The sequence below is a fragment of the Acanthisitta chloris genome, unplaced genomic scaffold (assembly GCF_000695815.1).
Source record: "Acanthisitta chloris isolate BGI_N310 unplaced genomic scaffold, ASM69581v1 scaffold15914, whole genome shotgun sequence".
In the NCBI taxonomy this organism is placed as follows: Eukaryota; Metazoa; Chordata; class Aves; order Passeriformes; family Acanthisittidae; genus Acanthisitta; species Acanthisitta chloris.
In genome coordinates this window covers 1-22,079 of record NW_008667773.1, presented here as the reverse complement: position 1 = coordinate 22,079, position 22,079 = coordinate 1, and the positions used below count along the sequence as shown (strand labels likewise).

Sequence of the window (22,079 nt, the reverse complement as noted above, 5' to 3'; positions counted from 1 at the left end):
ATCAGGCATTTACAGTAAGCTACTTTTAATGATGTAACTTTAATGTTAGCCTGTTTTCTACTTCATCACTCATGGACAGAGGGCTCTAGTGTTTAGTTCAACTCAGCCTATTTTATGGAACCATTCTTCACAGGAGTTTCATCAAAACTCCATTTTTTTGGAAGACAGAAACAAAGACTCTCCTCTCCCCTTGGTCTCCTGCACCTCAACATCTCACTCTGCATCATGAGGTCAAGCTGCCTCTGCACTTCTCAGCTTGCTTGCTGTGAACAGATGCACACACTGCACTGCTAGGGCTTGTCCAAAGCCATATCTTCTGGACAGAGTTTAAATAATCCACCATCCAGCCTCCTCTTTTTGAATCATGCCTGTTTCTGGCCTACCAGTTTTACCACCTTTTCTATTTGTTCAGCTTGCCTTATGTAGATGTCCCCTTTCTGCCCATCTTCCCAAGCACCTCACATGATCCTGTATAGCCATGATTGTGACATTTCTACTTTCCCATCAGCTGTACCAAACATGCTTAGACTCACATATCTTGGAGCAGTCTCTCTGGTAAATGGTTTTAATTAAAGTAGGTGAATCTTAACCATTTTGCCCCATAGCGGCACATTGGGCACTTTTGCCAAGATGGACCTGCCAGCTGTCTATTTGGACAGAGAATAATTTTCTCTTACAGCCTGGGAAATATCATGAGGCTGCTGCAATACCTTGAGATCTAGTGGGAAGTGATCCTTGCCAAAAGAAACTGAAAGCCAGATAAGGAAAGGTTAAGTGCTTAGCCTGGAGCAGCATGAGTTAACGTGATACATGTTCTAGTGAGAGAACTTGTTGAAGGATTTCCAGATGTCTGGGGTGGGCCCTGGAGAATCAGTGCAGGAGTAAGAGGGTGAGACCACTCATGCTTGAGAAGACTGAAGGGTTTGATAATACCTAATGAGCAATCCCAAACCCAATCTTTGCCTGCCCCTACTCAACCAACCAGCTACTAATAAGGATACAGTGCACCGTTGTTACTGGCACATCTAATCAGCATTGGTCCCTGTCTTAGGACCTAGTCTGATGTTCAGAGTGGTGTACCTGCTCAGCATACCAATCTCCCTACATTTATTTGAAGGAGAAGGGCTGTGCTCCATGCACAGCATCGCAGCTGGGGACAGAGTTACAATGAATCCTGTCTTCAGCCTTGCTGGCAGTGGGGCTAGTTTTCCTTCAGACCAAAGGGGTGGGAATGCCAGCTTTCAGAGGAAGGAGGACAGAGTGAGCTCAAAGACTGTTCTTAAAACATGAAAACCACCTTTTCTTTCTTAAACTGGAAAGTGGGACTGACCGATGTGAGCCCTGGGTGCAAGCCTGCAGTACTATGGAGCTCTGTCCTTCATCTCCACCACCTTGCTAGGGATATGGGAACTTAGCAGCTGTGGGTAGGAAATGATGACCAGGCAGCTCAGGTTTGGTACAGGGCCCAGTGAAGGTGGCATAGGCAGGGTGAGGCTGTTTCAGTCCACCTAGCAAAGGATGGTGATGGAAGGCAAGACTCAGCATTGCAGTTTGCAGCATCTATAACTTTTCTAGCATGTTTCTGTCTCTCTGCTGGGAGCTTTATCCATACTCCACTGCCTTCACAATGCTGCTGATCAATAGCAGAGGTGCAGAAGAAGTGAGCAGGAAGGAGGACCTCCCTGGGCCTGCCTGTCTGCAGAGAGACTAGGTGAAGAAAGTTTACCATTGCCTGGGGTAGCAAGTTATGGGTCATTCATTTACTGCCTTTTCTTTTAAAGGAATAAGGACATATTCCTCTCCACTGAAGGAGGAACCTTTTGCCTATGGGTGACAGACACGCAGCCTTCCTGCCTTCTGCTCTTGCAGTGCTTCAGCACGATATACAGTCATTAGCCTCAGACCATGCCCTGAAACACATCTGGCCCTCACAGTAGACCTTGCTGCAAGTTGAATAAGCTCAAAATGGCTCAGACCAGAAGGAGGGAAAACATCTAACCTGTTATGCAAGACTGGGAAATGGAGTCCTGAAACTGTGCCTAGAGCAGAAGTCCACTTGTTCTGCAGACGGATGATGCCCTCCCGTAAAAGAGACATGCTGAACTGCTGCCAAAGTTAGAAGTACAGTCAATAGGAACTTGTGAGCTAAATTCTTTGTTCCTTAAAATCAAATATCAGTTTCAACTCTGTGATGCTAGCTTTACATATTCACAGATTCCCAACATGTCTGCATCTCATACATTACAAAATGTCACGGAACCTGCAGGTATTACACCCTGCACACTGCGTATGTTTGAGAGAACTTAGCGGCATGCAACGCGGCCTTTATTATCCTTCCTGAAATGACAACACAGCTGCTTCCTGTGTACGACAAATGTACTTCTTTCAGTCGGGGGTGGGGTTAAAAGAGGTGATTTGGAGATACTGGCCAACTGCACGCACTTTGCAACATCTGGGGAAAGTCAAACAATTCAGCTGGATTTGGCTAAGGAGAAGGGCTGTGCAGCTTGAGAGTTGCAGGAGGGGTAGTTCTGCCTTCAGCAGGGTGGTCAAGCCTAGACACCAGTTCAGCAAGCTCCTGTATCCCTGCAAGGTTTTCCTTTCACTCCTTAAGTGCCAGTGATGTTTTCAAGACTGAAACAATTCAGGATCCTATCCTCCCTTGCAAGGGAAACTGTATGTCTACTTTGCCATGCACACATACCCATTTACGACAGGGAGGTATTTAGAGTCAAGTCTGTGACAGAGCCTGGATTTAATTAAGATGTCAGTGCAATGAATCAAGCCAAAAGAAAGAATAGCCAGAAAATACAAATCTTTCCTCCCACTCCCCTTCAGCAAAAGAATACAATCTGTGGACTTACCGTGGCAGCCCCAGCCACATCACCCAGGAAGGTGACCACTCGCTGCTCTCAGAGGCTGCCTGTGTGGCCTCTGGGGGTGGCAGGCAACCCTGCTCCTCCTGGGCCTCGCACGCTCGCATCTCCAGGGCTTTGAGCACCACTGAGGAGTTGGTGTTCTTCAGCAGGGCCACGGCCTCACTCCGACTGACTCCCGTCAGGTCAATCCCGTTCACGTTCAGGAGGATGTCACCTGAGACCAATAAAATGGATGATAAAAAACCATGCAAGTGTTTCCAGGATCCTCTCCTCACTCCCACAAACAAGCGAGTCAAGGCCATAGCCAAGAGCTTGCTGCTTGATGAGGCTGTTTGTTAATCCTATCATTTAACGTGGATGTGAAGCATATGCTAGTAAACATGCCATAGGCATGAGAGAAGGGGCCAGATCCCTGTACACAGGAGCACTGCCAGGCTGGACAGAGGCACTGGTCCTAGTTTCTTGTCATGTCATGTCCTGCATCTGGAAGTGAATGAACAGCTGGGGTCCTGCTGTACCAACAAGCTTTGGTACAGGCCACCTGATGCTAGTCCAGGCCTTTGAAGTCCACTTCCAGCTAAAAACCTTTGTACTCAATCTGAGCTTGAAACCTGACAGCTCAAAGGTGTTTTTCTCCCAGTTCTCCCTAATCTGAGGTCTGCCACACCAGCTGGCTCTTTCCAAAGTTTGCTTTGTGGAATAACGTGTTTTTATTTTCATATTAATGTGTGTTTGAATGACCGCAAGCCAAAACATCCTTCTGTATGCCTTATTTATAACGTAGGCACAGCAGCTCGGGAGAAAAATGCAAAGATGACCTCAGTCGCTAGAGGGAGAACAATAAAGACATCATTAATGTCATGCAAGCAGCCACAGTGCTAAGTGCTCTGCTACTCTTCACAGCAGGTTCCCACGCCAGGGCTTCCCTGGGCTCCCTCTGTGCTTGGCTTCTCCAGGCAGGCAGGTAGTGTGACATGGACATTAACCTCTTCTTGTGGTCTGCCCCAATGAGAAGGACAACAACCCTAAGGGCTGCTCTAAACTGTGGAGGCTTATGACACTGTTATAACATCACGTATTCATTTGTTTCTAATTTTATTGAATTAACGAGGCTGAATTTTCCATGCTGCCTCATGATGAATCTTTTTTATGAAGTGTACCCCACTGAGATGCAGTCATTTCCCAGCAGGGGGAAAGGGGAAACCTGCTGTTTTGCTCCTGTTGTTATGTTCTTACATGAGTTTTGATGAGCAGCCACAAAGGGGAGGTTCCCACATGTAACAACGCTGGATGCTGAGACCCAGGCTCATGGGACCCAGCTGGGCTGCAGCTATTCTGCACCATTCTTGGGTGCCTTCACTTCCCTCACACTCAGGATTTCCCTCCAGCTTCCAGGCAGGGACTGGGCTGAAGCTGATCATATGGGATGAAGGGCAAACAAGCCGTGTGGTTGCTGGATGAAGGGTGTTGAGGTACATGGCTCATGAAGATGTAAGATCCTGAAACCTGAGTGTGTCACCATTCCTCTACTGCCCACCTATTCCCACAAAACCAGCTGGTAAAATATGTTCCTCATCTTACTCTAAAGGCTTATTCATGCAGAGGGGGAGAAACTATTAACTTTATCACTCTGTTCCATCAGGAGCCAAATGGAACTAATGAAGCCAATGTTTCCAGGCATGCTGTTGAGCCACAAGGCACTAACATTGCTCCATATATGATGGGAATTCTGCTCCTGTATATTTCATTCAAAGTCATGAATACAATGACAAATAAGCACAAAAATTTACATTAAAAACACATCAAGGTTGCACAATGAATATTTCAGTAGTAATGAGATAGTGGCGCAAGCTCATTTTCCTGTTAAAAAACTATTTATCTCTTCTTCTACCAGAATATTTCTACATCCTACTTTGCAGAGATGGTTACTACTGCATATTATGCCCTTTCTGGTAGCTGACTTGACACTCTCTAACCCAACTCATCCCAAAATCCATGGGATGGTTGAAGATGTCAGAGTGTGATGCCCTTTCACTATCCCTCCCTTTTTCAAAAGTAGCCCTTGACTTAAAGCAGGCTTTGAAAATCCCCTCTTTTTACCTGTTTTTATCCTGCTGTCTCTGCTGATAACTCCTCCAGGTTCAACACTTATCACATAGATAGGCAAATCCCACTCCCGGTTAGATGCTCCTCCTGCTACAGTCATTCCCAGTGACTCTGTGTGATCCTTCCGGACAGACACTACCTTCTCGTGACAGGTGACAGTGTGGAGAGTGCTCTGTGATGGACAAAACAGCAACAACACACTGTGAGCATGGTGACCTCCCTGACAGTTTAGGCATTTTCTATCAAAATGAATATTTCTTGAGGGAATACCAAAGTACATCCCAGCTGCCTGGCCAGACAGCAGGCCGGACTCTCTCCAGGGCTTCAGTATCTGTGGAACCAGAGCTACCACCAAGATAACTGTGTTTTAATAGTTAAAGTCAGGCACTGCTCCCACCGAAATCATTGTTGTTTTAGTGTTGAGATTAATAGAAGTAGGTCTTTGAAATGTGAATGAGGAATCTGATTTAAAAAGAAAAAAAAGTTCTCAATATCACTATCATGCTCTTTGAGTGCTAGTGCTTAAAAGGTCACTTGGGGACAGCCACCTCTACTGTCTGAGGACAGCCATCCCCATATGTCTCCTCCTGAACAGGAAAAGTTTGCCACTTTCGCAATAACTTGTGTATGGGTGAGGGTGAAACAAACCCAGAGGTCCCCTCAGGATGGAGAACCAGCACAAGCTCCAACAAAACCTGTGAACTGAATGTCATGTTTACAATGCATCCAGTTCTTACAGAAGAGTTCAAAAGACAAATAAAACCTGGATTTAAATGTTAATTGCTTTGCTTTCCTGAAGTATTTTATAAAGTGACATCAACTCCTAACAATCCCAGCCCCTCTTGCAGAAACAGCATCATCCATTCCAGGCTCGTATGTAGACACATTTCTAGTTATATTTCAAATGTATTTTAAAAAAACACTTCTTATTCACAAATGTGACCTCACATTTGTAATATACAAAAATAATCTATAAAACGCATTTAAAGCCACATTAATCTCTTCTTAGAAATCTGACATCCCATAAAGACATTTCATCTTGATTCCTGGGCCAGCAGCACAGAAATTGGAGCAGATCAGTCCACAATGTCTCCCTGAGTGACAATGATGGACAAAGGAAGAGTACAGAAAGAATATTTTTATGGGAGTAGGGCAGTCTATGCCTTTGATTTATGATTTTTTAAAAAGCTATGTTTGCTGGAACTAACTCCACATCAAAATTTCTGTGATGCAACATCAACAACAAAACTCAGGACCTTTTAGCAGCCTATCAAAGGTTCTCTATATGCTTGAGCAGGTGGACAGTGACTGCCATAGAGTTCCAGGAATAAAAAAGGCTAAAGGCTCAATAAAAAAAGGAATTATCTCAGTCACTGGGACAAAAAACAAAGTAATACAGTTGTTTGGACATGCCAGACCTGGTCCATGAAGAATACAGGCATTGTGCCAGAACCTAGAAATGTTTTAAAACATTCCCTTTTTTAAAAAAAAGAAGTGTTCTGATACAGATAGTTTTAACCTTTCACCTTTGTCTTTAAGGTGTAAATGTTTTAAACATAGTAGTTCTATCTTTATGCAAACTAAACTTAATGTTATATCCATGTTTGTCCTTTTTCCCTTGGAAGTAATGGCTTTCCATCAGGAAAAGGCCTCTTCCTGCAGCATGCAAGATAGGGGCACCATTAATTTTCACAAAATTACAGTGTGAAATTTTGTAGCAAAACATCAAATTGGGTTTATACTTGCAGCTCTGAGCGACAGATCAGTCCTGTTAGTTATGCAGCATCCATCACGCCCCAGACCACAAAAACATTAGAGCAATAGCTGATTTACCACTATTTTTTGAGGAACTGGTACAGAGAGAAACAGATTTCAAAGCAGTGCTTGGGACAAATTGCCCTGCTCCATTTCAGTGAAGAATTACAAAAGTACTGGCACTTGTATCCTCAGCCATGGAGGACCAATTTTCCTTTGAAGCTACTCTTCCACATGTCATTTTTTACATGGTTGCAGATAGAAAGGAGCTGGGGCAACTTGGCTGAGATGAAGGCAGTGATGAAAGGAAAGTAAAGCCTTTTTTAGTAAACACACGTAGAGCTTGCTTGGAGGTACCACTGATAGCAAGTAAACCAGTTAAAAGGCAGTGTTTATCTGTGACTGCATTTCAATGCATTCTCTTCTAAACAATTGTCCTTCTCTGTCATTTTGAAGTGACCTCAGAGGTCAGGAGAAGAAAAACATAACAGTTCATCTCCTCCTCAAGATTTTTTCCCTTTTTTTTGTATATTTACTGGAAAATAAATACTTACAGCAGATTATCTCAACATCAAAGCCACGACACGTGTCTTGCAGGCGAAAGACATAGAGCTGTGTGTTTGGAAAATGTACTTCACCTGAAGGCTAACCTGCTTGTATGGTCAAAAATACTGCCTGCTTGAGCAACTTTTTTTCTTTTTTTTTTTTTTTTTTGTTTTTTTTTTGCTTTAAATACTAGCCAATTTGTTAGAAAGGAGTAAAACAGTTCCAATTAAAAACAAGAGCTGTTTAATTAATGGAAAAGCTCCCACTGACTTCAAAGGAGTTGAATTTGGCCCATTTATGCATTACACCCTGGCTTAGCAACCCCAGCTGCACAGGAAAGTGTTTCTGACATCTCTTTTCTGAATCCAGGCAGCAGCCAGAACACTTTGGGCTGGACTTCCCCTATCTCTGTACACAGGAAAACCGATCCATGGGACCCTGTGCAGGACCAAGCTGTTAGCACACCATATGCCCTGCATCACTGCCACCAGAGAAGGATATGGTCACAACAGATCGTCCTCCTCTCATCCAGTGCCTTGTGGGCCACACTGCTGGTTGTGTTGGTCTGGAGGAGAGCTGTCTCCTCACGCCTTGCAGAGGGAGGTGGGCTGTCATGAGGCCAACAGCTTGGCCAAAAGCAGTTCCTGAGCTGTCACATGAGCCAGATGGCTGCTAGAAGCTAGAGTTTATTCCTGGTGCTTAATACAGACGAGGGTTGAGAGCAGATTTCAGTCCACATTTACATACATGCTCTGCAGCAAGTGAGGTTTCCCTCAAAGACAGCAATCCTGACCTGCTAATATCACCTCCTATGGTAAGCTCAGGGGGCGAAACAACACCTTAAAATTCACCAGAATTCAAGTCAGCTAGCAATCTCTCTATTAACCACACCTAATAAAGCAATCCCACTGATGGCAACAGGTAGCAGGCTCATCAAACCATGCAACACGTAGGAAGATCCCCTGACAGTGAAGTCCAGCCAACATGCATTCCCTTTGTTTTGGGCAGAACATGCACTGCAAGGGGAGACTGTACAGGCCCTAGGCTTGCAAGCACACACACATACCCTATAAAAGGGCAACTAATACTCCAGTAATGTTTGTATCAGACCAAAAGCCCACAGGGCCTGAAGCTTATCATGTCCACCAGCTGTACTGATCTTCTGATCCATTGTCAGAGCATTTTCTCCAATATAAGCCCTCCCCCTGCACACACACAGAGACAAATGCAGGTAGGAACAGCTCAGAATTTTCATTTTTGGCTGTGATCTTCCCTGGAAAGTGCCCGAATGGTGGCACTGGCCAAAAGCCCAGAGCAACACACCCAGTCATGGCAAACTGGAAATCCCCCTAAAAGCCTATCCAACAAAATATGATTCATTAGTCATTAAAACACTTAGTCATTAGTCTTTAAAGGACTGTTGCAAAGTCAACATTGTGCCTTCAATCTCACAGCTACCCAAAATAATGCTGGATTTACCAAGAACACCTATCTAACACCTTGGTACAGGAAGAGAAAATGAGGATCTCAGGCAGATTATGGAAGACAAGTCAAGTTCCCAAATAATCCCATGTGGTATCAATTAATCAGATCAACATGGTAGTGCTAGCAGGTGCCTGGATCTTCCCTAGAAATCATACAGTAGCCACACAAGCTAATTGCTGCCCTACACGTATCTCCCTAAGGAAATCATTATTTCATTAGGAAGTAATGCCTTGCAGATGGATGATTAGTTGGGCACTACTTGCTACCCAGTAGTAGCTACTGAGCATTGACTGTTCTCTGGTTTAACTCCTCCTGATCCACTCCCACCTAACAAGGGCTGCAATTGTGACTTTGGGGAAAAGAAAAACTAAAAATAGATTAATATAGACTAGCACTTTTAAACACACAAAACCAGTGAATAATGTAGTTTTAAAAAACCTGAAAAAATGGGTATCTTCTAACATTTGTAAAATCCAGAGCTAGACTTTACCCCTGGCTGACAGCCATGCACCCAGTATTTGGGCCAAAGGCTGCTTTAAGGACACATTTGGCTGCCCATCAGGCAGGATGAATTTAAGCCCTGCCTGTTCACCTCCCTGATGCACCCCTGGCACTGGTGCACAGGGTCAGGCTTTAATGGATTTGCTTAAGTGGTGACACTCAGAGCAATTAATGCAAATTAGCCAGGCATGTGACTTTAAATTTACTGAAATTAACAAATTCAGTTCCTGCAATAACATTGAGTAAACTCAGAAGATGTATTTCAAAGCTCTAGCTGCACTAGACATCAAAACCTCATATGTTTGACCATCAGTGTCTCTCTGCCTTATGCAGAGAGCATATTGCAAGTCTAAATGCACTACACACACGATGTAACTGGGTGCACAGGAGCAGGTGGAGGGACAGTTTGGTAACCAGAGCTATATATGGGTGAGGTGGCTGCACTGTGCTGCATGGCCCCGGTCAGGTCCAGCCATGCTGCACATTGCTGGCCCTTGTAACTCTCATACCATGCAAATTCCAGGTGCAGCCAGAGCAGAACCAACATGTTTTGCATCCAAAGCTCCACAGAAACTCACCATGCTCACAGCAGCCAGAGAGACCACAGCTACCAATTGCTGCCAAACTGCCATCTGGGTCAGGGCAGGGTCTCTTAATAAAAGTAATGACCATAATTTTCAAGCAGCTTATGGAAATCTTTCAGGCCAGTGTATGAAAGCTTTTAGCCTGAAGACCTTGATCCAGATGGAAAAACTTTAGATAAACTTCTTTCTTTTTGTTGGAGTGCATTGAGTGTTGGCTCACACTGCTGGCCAGGTCTATGCCCATAGCCAGGATGCTGTGTGCATGTCAGCCCCTGCCCCACCACTGCCTTCTCCTTCTCTGCCCACCCCAGGCAGAGTCAAGGTAGAACCAGCAGATAAATAATGAGGAGCACAGCTTTTATATTTCCATTGCAAAATAAGACACACTCTTTGTGGTGACAGAAACCAGAGATAACACCCTGAGACATGAAAACACTAGATGCCCTGTCCCACAGATGGCAGGGAAACCACATGAGTGCCTGTGCCCTCACCTTGCCAGGGTTGTTTCTGTCAGAAGGACAGGGCTGGAGGCCACTGCCACTGTAACTCCAGCCCGTCTCCTGCAGGATGTCAGGGGTCTGCTGCCTGGTCTGCCGTGACACCACGAAGTGAACCTGCTTCTCGCTGGCCTGTGGGAGGAAATACAGTGTGAATCCCACTGCTCTAGTGCAATAAACCCGTGCACCTCAGCCCCAGAGGGTTCACAAAATGCAGGCATCCTTTAAACATTGTTTGGCTTTCCCACTAATGTGGATGCAATGACATAAAGGAGTAGGATCAGTTCAGGTGAACGAAATCCATAAAAGCTTACTGCCAGCTAATTAATACTTCTCTTGAAAACTGGGTGCTAATTCTAAAAAACCCTTCCTACGTGCCGTAAATTGGGTTGGGAGCAGTGACCCACCACAGCGAGTGGTGATCAGCTCTCACACACACCTACATACACCACTGCAGAACAGCAGTGTGCCTGCCACAGGAGACAGACAGACAACCAGAGTTTTTGTCACCTGATAGGTGGAAATGTTGAAAAAGATGCAATTAACCCTGTAATGAGGGATGTGCTTAAGCCTTGGCTGATGAAAGTGGGAAATAAACAGTGTAAGTAAGTCCACCTGCATGCAATGAGTGTGACATAGGTAAAGATACTTGAAGAAAGGGTTGTGCAACCATTTTGAGAAATAAAATACCACTGCACCAGAGCACAGAGAAAGAAGGATGACACAAACAAGCATAGAGTGAGAGTCTAGACTGGGAAAGTACTTCAAACTCTCACTCTAGGAAGAGGAGCTTCAACAACAATTAACACAAGCTCAAAGAGCTTCTAGGCCTTTTTGCACAATGGAGTCATAATACTTTCATGCCTAAGAGGTGCTGCAATGCTTCTACTGAGTTATGTTTGCTCACTATTATTAAGGTGTTCTGTGTGTGCCTAATATACTAATATTAATTCTGTGTACAGGTGATATTTTTACTGTTTTATTAAATCAGCACTGTTTCCCTAGAAGGAAATTGCTTTATTGTCCCCTCAGTGAGGCTCACATGAATCTGTTTGAGACAACAGTGATACAAAGATAAGGCTGAGAGGTAGTGGGATTTAGCTGGGTAAATCATAGATGTCTGCCATAAGGGCAAACCAATACACTTAACTGAAATGAAAAGCAATGTAGAAATAATTTCAATGCTATAGAAGCATACACAGAAGACATAAAAATTAATCCTCTAATCTCCTTCTGTGAGGCACAGAAGGAAAACAGACAATATACATGGGTAGAGCTGCCAGTGTGGCAATTCAACACAGAGAAACTGCTGGCCTGAGGCAAGATACATGGGAGCACCATGCAACAAGCCTAGACACACCCAGGAACAATAACTGGATGTCATGTGAACAGCATGTCCAGATGTGCCCATGGACAGCAGCAGAATGTCACCTGAGCAGTATGTCCAGATATGCCCAGGAACAATAGCCACCTCAAGTGATATAAGCAAGCCTTTCCTGAGCCTGGACGGAGCTCTCTCCCCACTGAAGAGGACATGGGCTAATGGGACACTGCTGGATCCATGGTGGTGACTATTCTTTGCTTCTTGCAATTCCCTTTGCATTTTTCTCCCCTTGTCTTACTTCCCTCTTTCTGTCTCTCCCTTCGATGCTAATAAAGTGAGTTATAGTTTTAGTTACAAACATCTGACCTCATTTGTGTCTTAATCTCGCTCTGGGTATATTTGAACATAAATCCCCTCTGCATCTGTGAATCAGGAAACCTTCTCTCTAGGCTAAAGACCGTGCTGTTGTGCCAGGCAGGAGGGGCCCTTAAGAAGCAGTCTCCAGAGGGACTCCTGCCTGCTTGTTCCCAGGTTATAACCAAGGACCAGCATGGAGTCCTCTGCAAGCACATCTGGAGGTCTGATCCCCCTGGGGCTGCAGTGGCAATGCTTGTTGGTACTACAGCCCAGGGGAGGCATCAGACCTCCTGCCTTGCCTGCTGGCATGGTGACATGCCCTGCTCACTGGGGAGAAGCTCCAAGGAAAGCTGGCACTGAAGAAGCAGTTTGGAAAACAAACCCAGATGCAGTTGTGCTATTGAAATCAAATCTCCCACAGACAATTAACAGAAGCCAGAGGAAACCTTTGGGATTTTCGGTTTGTCTTCTCTGGAGCTGAATTCAATAGCAGTAGCCAAGAGATTAAAAAAAAACACTTTTGAAAAATGTCATGTTTGTTAAGTTAAAGTAACCTATCTTGCCTAAACCTCCAACTTCAAGCCTGAAAGCTGTATGTCCAGGCTGTGCTATTTCTAATGAAGTTAAAAATGTGCAATTCTTTGTTACTTTCCAATATCTTGGGGGATGTTATCCTTTTCACCAGAAACTCGAATCTACACACCTTCATCATATATCACTTGGTGCATACACAAGTATTTCAGGATAACTTTCTACGTATTTTTACCAGATCTGTTTTTATGGAATATTTATTTGTGGACTCTGGACTTAGCTGGTACTCAAAAGCAGAATGCTGTACCTTGGGAGAAAGGAAACCACCCCAGTCCCTAGTTTGTAATATGACTGAGATGAAACTGAGTGATAGAAGGTTAAATCTCCCAAGGGAGATTTCATGTGGCCCCATGAACATCCAGTTTTGTCTAAAACAAACAATTTCAGCTTAATGCAACTTTTTTTGAAACTCATCTGCTGCCACATGGTAAGCCTCAAAGTTGGTTATTTAGAGAAAGGTTGTAAACGTGATTAATTCCTGTAGAATGACTAGCAAAAGTTCAACAAGAGTCTCTATTGCAATGTCACATTTGTCCCCAGGTCAGTGGAGTAGTTTCTCAGAAGTCCAGAATGTTTTTAAAAGCTATCCAAACAACAAAAGCAGCTTTTGTATTTACGTACATATAAAAACTCATTAATGTTTCTGCTTATCAGAATATTCATTACTGATTCATTCTGATCCCACCCTCTTAAGACTTGCTTTTCCCACAAATCTTTATATTTTATGTTGAAGCAAGAATTAAAGAAATGAGGTTAGCTTTGAGACTGAGTGCAAGTAATAGGTGAAACAATTTACTAGAATTGAAATCTGTGTTACAGCAAAGAAAATCAAGCAGGGAGACAAAGATAATGTGGCAACTCCTGAGCATCTAGTAGGCCATTGCATCTTAAAAAGAGGCAGTGGTGCTGCTTTCAGCAGAAGCTGCTCCATCTGTCGCAGGGATGATGGAGCACAGATACACTCCACATCAGAACCTGCTTGTTGGTGGTAGATGTCGTGACAAAGTGGGGCTCGTGTGTCTGTCACAGCTGCTCTGAAATGCAGTGGGGGAAAGAAGGAGAGAGAAGGTTGAACATATCAGTTCAGTAAAGTCTGGCTCAACCCATGCAGCTCGGTTTGATGCACTCACACAAGTACCCACTGATGTGATACCTTGTTCCTTTTCTTGTCACTCTCATGGAAAACAGACGTGGAATATCACGTTATTTAGATTTAAAATGCCACTTCTGACACAAAGCCATGACTAAAGATGACATGACAAATGGGAAGAAGCAAACTCCCAAATGTTATGATGTGTGCACGTTCCTAATTAGCACGTACATATTTTCTTCATTTCAGTTCTTGTGACTGAATTTATAAAGAGCCAGACACCTAATCTACTGATTAACAACTGCTCCACATATGCTAATATATAATTGCTATAGGCCTGAAGAATCAGATTTGTCTCAAGCATTCATTATTTCAAAGTCAAAACTAATCAGATTCCACAGAAATCTGGCTTTTTCCTAGCTGTGCTTGGTCTAACAAGCCACCTTCACCTTTTAGTGAATGTTAGTTCTGTTTTTAAAGAAACCAATGGTGTATTTGTAGCTTCCACCACTATGAATTTGAAGACCTCAATGTACTGCAAGTGACACACTGAGGTTTGAACAGGCAGGATGCTGTTGAGAAATCAGAGGAGAGGCTGAAACATCCCTTCGTGTAAGAAGTAAATGCAAAACACTTGTGGCTTCAATATAATGGTTTTTCTCTGGCACAACATGGAAACAGGAAAGGCAAATTATAATTGATGAAATAACATGGCAAAAATGACACAGGTTCCAGGAATTTTGCATTAGACAAATGTGATTCATAGAGGTCGTATCGATGCAATGTAATGCTGACTGTTTGGAAACCTGAGTCTCCCCTTTGATGGGCATGTTTAAATTCCCAGGCACTGGTGTGCATTTCAAGCATTATTATAAATAACATCCACTCTTTGGTACCCAACAAGGGCTTTAGCTGCATTTTGAAACACTTGTATGTGAATGGTCTGGTTAGTGATTTTTTCCATGTCATCTCTAGGTTGCATGTAGTTTTTGCTTATGAAGAACTGTTGCCTTGTTGTGTAGCCATAAAGACCTGTCCCAAGAATATCAGTTTTTTAGAAAGATCTTCATACCAGACTTGTTCCCCTCAGAGAATTTAAACCACTCCCACCCCTTGCCACCTTCTGCTCCCAGTTAGTGAGCTACATAAAGTAATTCAGAAAGATGCTGGACCAGAATTTCAGCAACTGGCATTATGCAAAGGGACAACATTTTCTTTACCTATCCTATAAACTTCTCAATAAAAGCTGGCTACAACCAACTGTGAATCAGAGAAATCATTTCCACAAAATGCATGTATTTAAATGTTTCTTTCAGCCTGACTTCTATTACCCTGATTATACCTGTTGGAAAGGGGAAGCAGCCAGCCTGATTTGACATTTCATTATTGAGGCACATAAAATTCTTCAATATGTGAACACACTGCATGCCTCCAAATGAAATTTAAAATTGCACAAGTATAATAGCTGCTATAAATACAAGATAAAAGCCACAGAAGATTCTTGGCTTTGCTTTTTATGTTGAAGCTTTCTAAAAACATAGTCTGTACAGAAAGAAAACAAATGAAAATTGTTCTGGAGGGGAAATTCAGAAGAAGTTGGCCAATTGTGTAGCTGCAAAAGGCATAGGGTTTTTTTCAGACAGTTTTGTGTTAAGACTGCTCAGTGGATTGCAGAGGCACCCCATTAGTTCTCCACAAAAAATACAGATTTATGAAAACTACAGCTACAGATACATTTTTTAAAACATTTAGATTTCCATATGCTGGATTTAGGTAAGAAATATCTATAAGGTATGGGCTACCTTCAGTTGTAAAACACACCCATGGGAAATCACAGAGTCTGGGAGGGTGATGTTCATCCTAAACCATGCCATCCATTGCCTTAGGCTACTCTGGCCTGCTCCAGGGCTGCACCAGGGAGCACTGTGATTCCTTCTGAGATGGGGGAGTCAGAACTCTGCTGGACCCAGTGCTCCCAGGGTGCATGTTGACATTCCTTTTGGCAGATGGCATCACTTTTTGGTAATGCTCAGAGTATATGGAAGTTTACACTTCTGAAGCCTGATGGTAGCAGGCACCACTATGAGACTCCATGCCCATATTCACCCTTGTAGCCACAGTGAAACCAAGGAGCTTTTAGAGGAGTAAATTCTCATCCAAGCTCAACATGTCTCCTTCCCTTCTCCAAATACATAAACTTAATGTTTGACCCCTGCTTCGCCATGGATGGTGAAAAAACACTGCCTGTTTTTTTGCACAGTTCAAAAACCCAGGTCAAAGTGGTGATGACAAACCTGTATCAGTTGGGCTGCACTCTCTGGACTGCCGTACCGATGGTCATGCCCATTGATGGCCAACACCCGGTCGTTCTCCTGAAGTTGTCCATCACGGGCAGCCATGCCACCTTCCAGCAAGTTGAAAATAAATACCCCTGGTTCATCAGCCTTGCGGACCAGCTTTATTCCCAGCTGCTCATCTGGACTGCTTTTGTTCAGCACAACATGGAAACTGTCATCCCTATTGCAGTGAGCATCAAGGGAGAGTCCACTGTTTCGGCATCGGTACCTCTGCTCTCGGAGCACTGTCAGTCGGAGCACGTGGCAGGGCTGCTTCAGGATTGACAGGGCATAGTTGTGAGGCACATTTTTGATGTCCATGCCATTTACCTAGAAGAGAGAAGCATAAATCAGCAGCAGAAAGGCAGTCTATTCTGAATTGGCACTGGAGAGGGCAGATCTATTTACACAGATGTCTTCAAATGAAGTGACGTGCTATTTCAAACTGTGTCACACAGGAGCTCAAGTTTGTGGTGCAAAACAGCCTTCCCCCCAAGGAAAGGATGCACTGTACAGACAGTTTCTGCCCTTTTTTTTCTCCAGACATACATGTTATTTTAGTGCTTTCTTATTGCTCTTTCCCAAACTCTGGTATCCTTTCAAATATCTTATTCCACTAGCTTCTGATTTCAAATTGCCTTGCCAGCCTTTTGTTTCACTCCTACCACTTTCCTGCTGTTTCTCTTCTTCTTTATCTCCCAGATGTTCTAGGTACAGTAAAAAAATTCCCCCCACTAATGAATCCCTAATTGAAATGAAGAAAAGAGCCTCAAGTAGAAGTTTAAACATCCTGGATATTTTCTACCAATTATGCTGATTTACCACACCAGAGAATCAGACCTTTTCAGTTTCTCAGTGGTTCCCAGTTAAGATTTAAATCAGGTAGCAGTAACACTACATAGCTATGACTTTTTTTAGTTTAGCTGGGGAAAAGAAAGAGAAAAAATGAGCTGTCTCAATCCTGTCATACCCAGTGTGAGTAGGCATTGCACTTTATATTGCTAAATGAAAACCAGTTGCAAGATTGTAATTCGTTGCTGGCTGGAAAACCCAAATCAGACAAGTTATTCCCATGTATTTTTACGTTGCATAGGTTGAACCATTTAAATATTAAGAAATCTGTCCAAACTGCAACAGAAATGCTCCCCAGCATTCAGCTGGTGTTTGCTTTTGCAGATTACAGGGCTGTCCCTTCTGCAGTCTGGTGGAGTCAGTCAGAGAGACACAGCCCAACTAAGTAAGCTGCTAGCTCTGGTACTATGAACAGCATGAGCTCTACCAGTATGGGGCTGAAATTCCTGTGAATCCTTGGAAAATTCCTTAGCAGTCAGCCACAGGAGAGAGCTGAGCTGGGCCCATCCATGCTGCAGTCACAGCTTAATAGTGCAGATTGGATGTGTCCTGCAGGAACAGTTTTGGCTCAGTGGTGCCATTAACTGTGCTGCTCTGTGCTGGCAGCAGGACAAAAAGTCTCCCTGAACCACACAGCTGGGTGACACTCATCCAGCTGCCACCTGGAACCACAATCCAGAGGCATTTTTATACAGTGCTAGAGTGAAGTACGCCCACATCGTGATCCTGACTCTTTGGCCAGGGTCTGTCTGACATGAAACAGAAGATATGGCACAACCTTGGCATGCCTCAAGTGTCCACAGCTACCGCTGGGGTCAGCAGAAGTAAGGAAAGCATAGTGGCTTACAGGTGGTGCTCTGAACTTCAGGAGATGGTATCCTTAATAACTACTCACATAGACTATGTAGTGGAAAAAGTCATTAGGACTTGGGGAACTGCTCACTAGCCAGGCATACCAGAACAGGCAGTGGGATGGACAACCAGAGTACCACCTTGAAGAAAACCCTGAGTTATGCACATCAGACCTTGCTGTCCATGCCACTTCCAGCTTCTCCAGTTAATGCCACACTGGTTAGCCTGGGAACCAGCACCAGTCTATCAATGGCAGTTTGGCCCACAGTGAACAAAGCAGCCTGCTCAAATGTTTAGCTGCAATTTGGAAAACCTGGGTGAACTGCACCTGGTTTGCAATGTGGATATACCTGTGCACTCCAACTATACACCATCAAAGTGTCAAAGCAAGGACAGGAACTAGTATTTTCCCCAGTCACTCTTTCTTCTAAGGATTGAAGCAATAATATGATTTATCATCCTTGCTGAGCTGCAAGTCGCTGGGGCAACTGGGATTGCAGTTTTCATTCAAAAGCTTTTGCTGAAGACCTCATTCACAATATAAATGTTTTTTAACCACTAGCCTAATTCTTGTTCATCTGTTGTACATTTCTATAGAAGTAGGAGCAGAAGTAGCAGTCAACAGCTAATTCCTGGATGCTGCTCAAGTTTGTTCTTCGAAATTTCACCTGTGGCTGCTGGTGGAGCAACGCTCACAAAATAAAGTGGACAGTATCTAATGCTCTGTGGTATTGAATGCATCATACAGAGGAGTTAGATGCTGAAATAACATAACCCTGATCAGCCCCCTTATCCTGGTGATTTAAGCCCACGGTTCAGTACAAAATAACTGGGAAGAAAGCCCAGCCATTGCTTTCAGGAAACAACTTTTGCACCACCAGGTCAGAAGTGCTGAAAGTCTATTGCACTACATTGCATTGTGGATCTACCATGTTTGAGGAAAATCAGAGAGGCCTGGCAGTGAATAAGAAACAGAAACAAATCTGTGAGCCTCAAGAACTGTTGAAATTAATGAAATCATCACAGCATGCAGAGGAACTGAACATCTTTCTGCATGCAACATTGCAGATGTCATCATGATTGACTAAAACAATCTTATTCTTTCTTGGGATATTTTCATCTCCTACCTCCACAGTACTGTACCTTCAGTATCATGTCTCCAGGCAGCAATCTTCCATCTCTGGCAATCACCCCATCTCGATAAATATGCTGTATAATAATGTGAACCAAAGGGGTCTCACTGCCTCCCACAATCCTAATGGCCAAGTTTTCATGGGGATCAGTACGGCTGATCTTAATGCAGGTAATTTCCCCATCTGGAATCAGGTGATACAACCTGGGAAAACCTGGAAATGCATATTGTAAGGTATTTATTTGACATCACAGCTTTGCTTTGTTGAAACATGCACCACACAACTTCAAGTACCTGCCAGTTAGCCAAACCAGTTTTTATGCAAGGATGTGATTTACATGAAGCGGGGAGGAAAGGATAGCAGGTGTGCTTGCTGAGTGGGCTTGAAGGGATCATTTTACAACTAATATATTCAAAGTCCTTTTTTTTTCCCCCCACAAAACATAGCCCTAAACCTTTAATGGAATCCAAACAGATGAAATGTACTGAAAAACATTTACACATGTCAACATTTTAAGGGAACAAAATACATTTTAGTCACTAGAGACACCTCAGAAACATGCCATGGCTTCTTGCCAGGCCTAAAGCAGATGGGCATGGGAACCTTGACAAACATCCATCCCTGCTGTGCTACCCTGTCTTACTGGTAGCATCCCAGGATACCCCATTCTTCTTCTACAGTAGCTTCCTAACCAGACCTCTCTCCTTTCGTCACTGCTTGAACTCTAGGCAGTAGGAATGACTGGCTCTTACTGTGACACATCTGGATGAAACCACAGTATGCTCAAAGTGCCTGGAGGGAAAGATCTCTGCTGTCCCTGGCAACCTGGGTGTGGGGAGGAGGGACTAATGGTGGGCAAGGGTCCTTTTTGTATTTATAATGCATGAGCTAAGAGTTTCCTCTTCCAAATCCCACTTTTCAGCTGGCACGTTTGAATTCACAGCACGTCACTAGTACTTTCTTTCCTTCTAGGTCAATTCAAAACTTTTATCCACACTCAGCAATGAGCAAAGTTGAAGTAAAAGCATCAGTGAGTTTTCTAGCACAGGTATATCAGCTTTCAATTATTTTGAATCTCCCACAGGTGAGAGAAAGCTTCTGAATTTTTTGCATCTGTGTCTAATCCAGTGCTTATATGAAAAACCTGCAAATCAAAATATTAACTGCTAGTGTTTTTTTCAATAACCTATTTTAGAAATGAAAGTACAGTGACTGTTACTGAATAGTGGTTAAATGTAAAATGAAAATTAACAGACCAGTATCTGAGATAGAACAAATCCTTTCTACTACAGAATTAGCAGGCAACAAACCAGCAAGGCACCAAAACCTTTTGGAAGAGAGCAAAGGCAAAGATAGAGCAGGAAAAAAAATATTGAGAAACACCATGTTGCATCCCTTACCACTTCTTTGATCATATGCTCTTCAGGGTGGGAAGCTGTCCTCCTCCACGTCTGTAAAAACCACCTACCGGTAGTGCAGACTCCACTTTGTGTTTTTACACAGAGTTGATAGGCAATAAGTCTATCTAGATAACTACACAGCCTTCACCAACCTAACACCGAAGTATTTATTTAGTTTATATTCTTGTAATAGCAGTTTCTTTGATAATATGTGTTGAGTTCATTTTTTTCATGCAACCTTAATGTCTCAGGAATGGAAGGTGCTTCATTTTCCCCATATTCTATTTTCTAAACAGTGTTTCTTAGCTTGTAACTTGTTCACTTCTCTCTAATCTGAGTGGATTCACTCGATCTAAATCCAGGCCTCTAAGTCAAATGCACAATTTGGTGATCTACTTACTCTGACTTCCTTTATAGGGACCAATACCCACCTAATCACTAAATCACCTCTGGAGGTGCTAAAAGTTCTTCACTGCTATGTGTGGACAACATCTTCTAAGAAGTAAGAGGCAATTAACTCAGACATCTCAGTGGGGTGCTTAAACTCAGACTAGTACTCCTCAAAAACAACCAACAGCCTGATCCCTGCAACAGAGTAAGCATGCACATTTTACACTCTCAGTGTGGCTATTATGGTAGTTATGCATAAAAATACAAATAAAAATCTGGATACCTAGGTCTTCTCTGCATGGAAATAGTGTAAATAAATATATTCTGAAGACTACCAAAGCAGTCCTATAGTAGAACTATTTCCATTTCCCATCACATGATTATTTACCTTATGTCCTAACAAACTGTGGTTTTTTGACTCACTTTTTCCCATATCTGATTCTGCAGATTTTCTAAAGGAATTATGCAGTTACATTTCTTGTCCACAGAGAACTGTGGACTGAACAAGTTATTGACACTCATGTTACTTCAGTCTGTAATTATCCCAGAGCAAAGACAGGGCAACGTGACAGTGAACAAGTTTCTACACTTCTACAAGACTTACATGTATCTTTACATAGGGTATAAACTTTTTTAAGTTTCTTTGTGTCTTGAACAATGCCTGAGCTGGTTTATTAAGTCTTTGCACTGGCCCTTGGCTGACTTTCAACATGACTTTATGCAGATTCTTTTAGAGGAATTTTTAATATCTACTTTCCTTCTGAAGTGTGCAGTCTACAACAAAACAAATCTTCCCAAGACATTTTTCTTGCCAGCCTGCAAGTCTCTAATGCTTCTCCTATATAGTTAGCAGGCTGTACTGTACCTCTTGTCTTCATTTGATTTGTGCTCTTTATCAAATATAATTGATAAATTGAACCATTTTCTCCTCAGATGGGCTAAGCAGCCAAAATAACTCCATGATCCCTTAATTTCTGTTCTCTTCATTGAAGACTTGCCTCTTGTTTTATCCCATATACATGGACATTTGTATTATCAACAACCTAGACTGTTGTAAGTGAAAGACCAATGCCTATTTTGATATACTGACACTAAATTTGACAAACTAAATGTATAAAAATACACAAGTACACATTTTTAAATGAAGAAAATTCATCATCACTTTTCCTCAAAACAATCTGCATACATTATGAGTAGTTTGATCAAAACCTACCACATTTATTTCAAGATGTTGCCATGTATGGAAGTCTGTGTCTTCAAACTGAATTTTTTAGTGTATATCCCACAGCCAGGAAAGGTGGACCCTACTTCAGCACCTGGTTGCATCAGTGAATGAGGCCTCAGCAGACCAATTTTAGGGACTCCAACTACAGCTGGGTTCAGAGCTTGTACCATTCATAT

At 43.0% G+C, this 22,079-nt stretch overlaps 1 protein-coding gene across 1 annotated transcript in view; it reads right to left on the bottom strand.

Annotated features, from left to right (window-relative positions):
- The window catches only part of LNX1 (ligand of numb-protein X 1, E3 ubiquitin protein ligase), a gene marked incomplete at its 5' end in the record, with an annotated part of 24,379 nt that extends 5,278 nt beyond the window's left edge, over positions 1–19,101 (bottom strand). Inside the window, 5 exons of the mRNA XM_009072657.1 lie at positions 2,865–3,093; positions 4,980–5,157; positions 10,348–10,485; positions 16,010–16,381; positions 18,899–19,101. Coding sequence (XP_009070905.1) covers positions 2,865–3,093; positions 4,980–5,157; positions 10,348–10,485; positions 16,010–16,381; positions 18,899–19,101 — 1,120 coding nt within the window. The remainder of the gene's footprint in view (positions 1–2,864; positions 3,094–4,979; positions 5,158–10,347; positions 10,486–16,009; positions 16,382–18,898) is intronic.
- Positions 19,102–22,079: the final 2,978 nt, after the last annotated feature.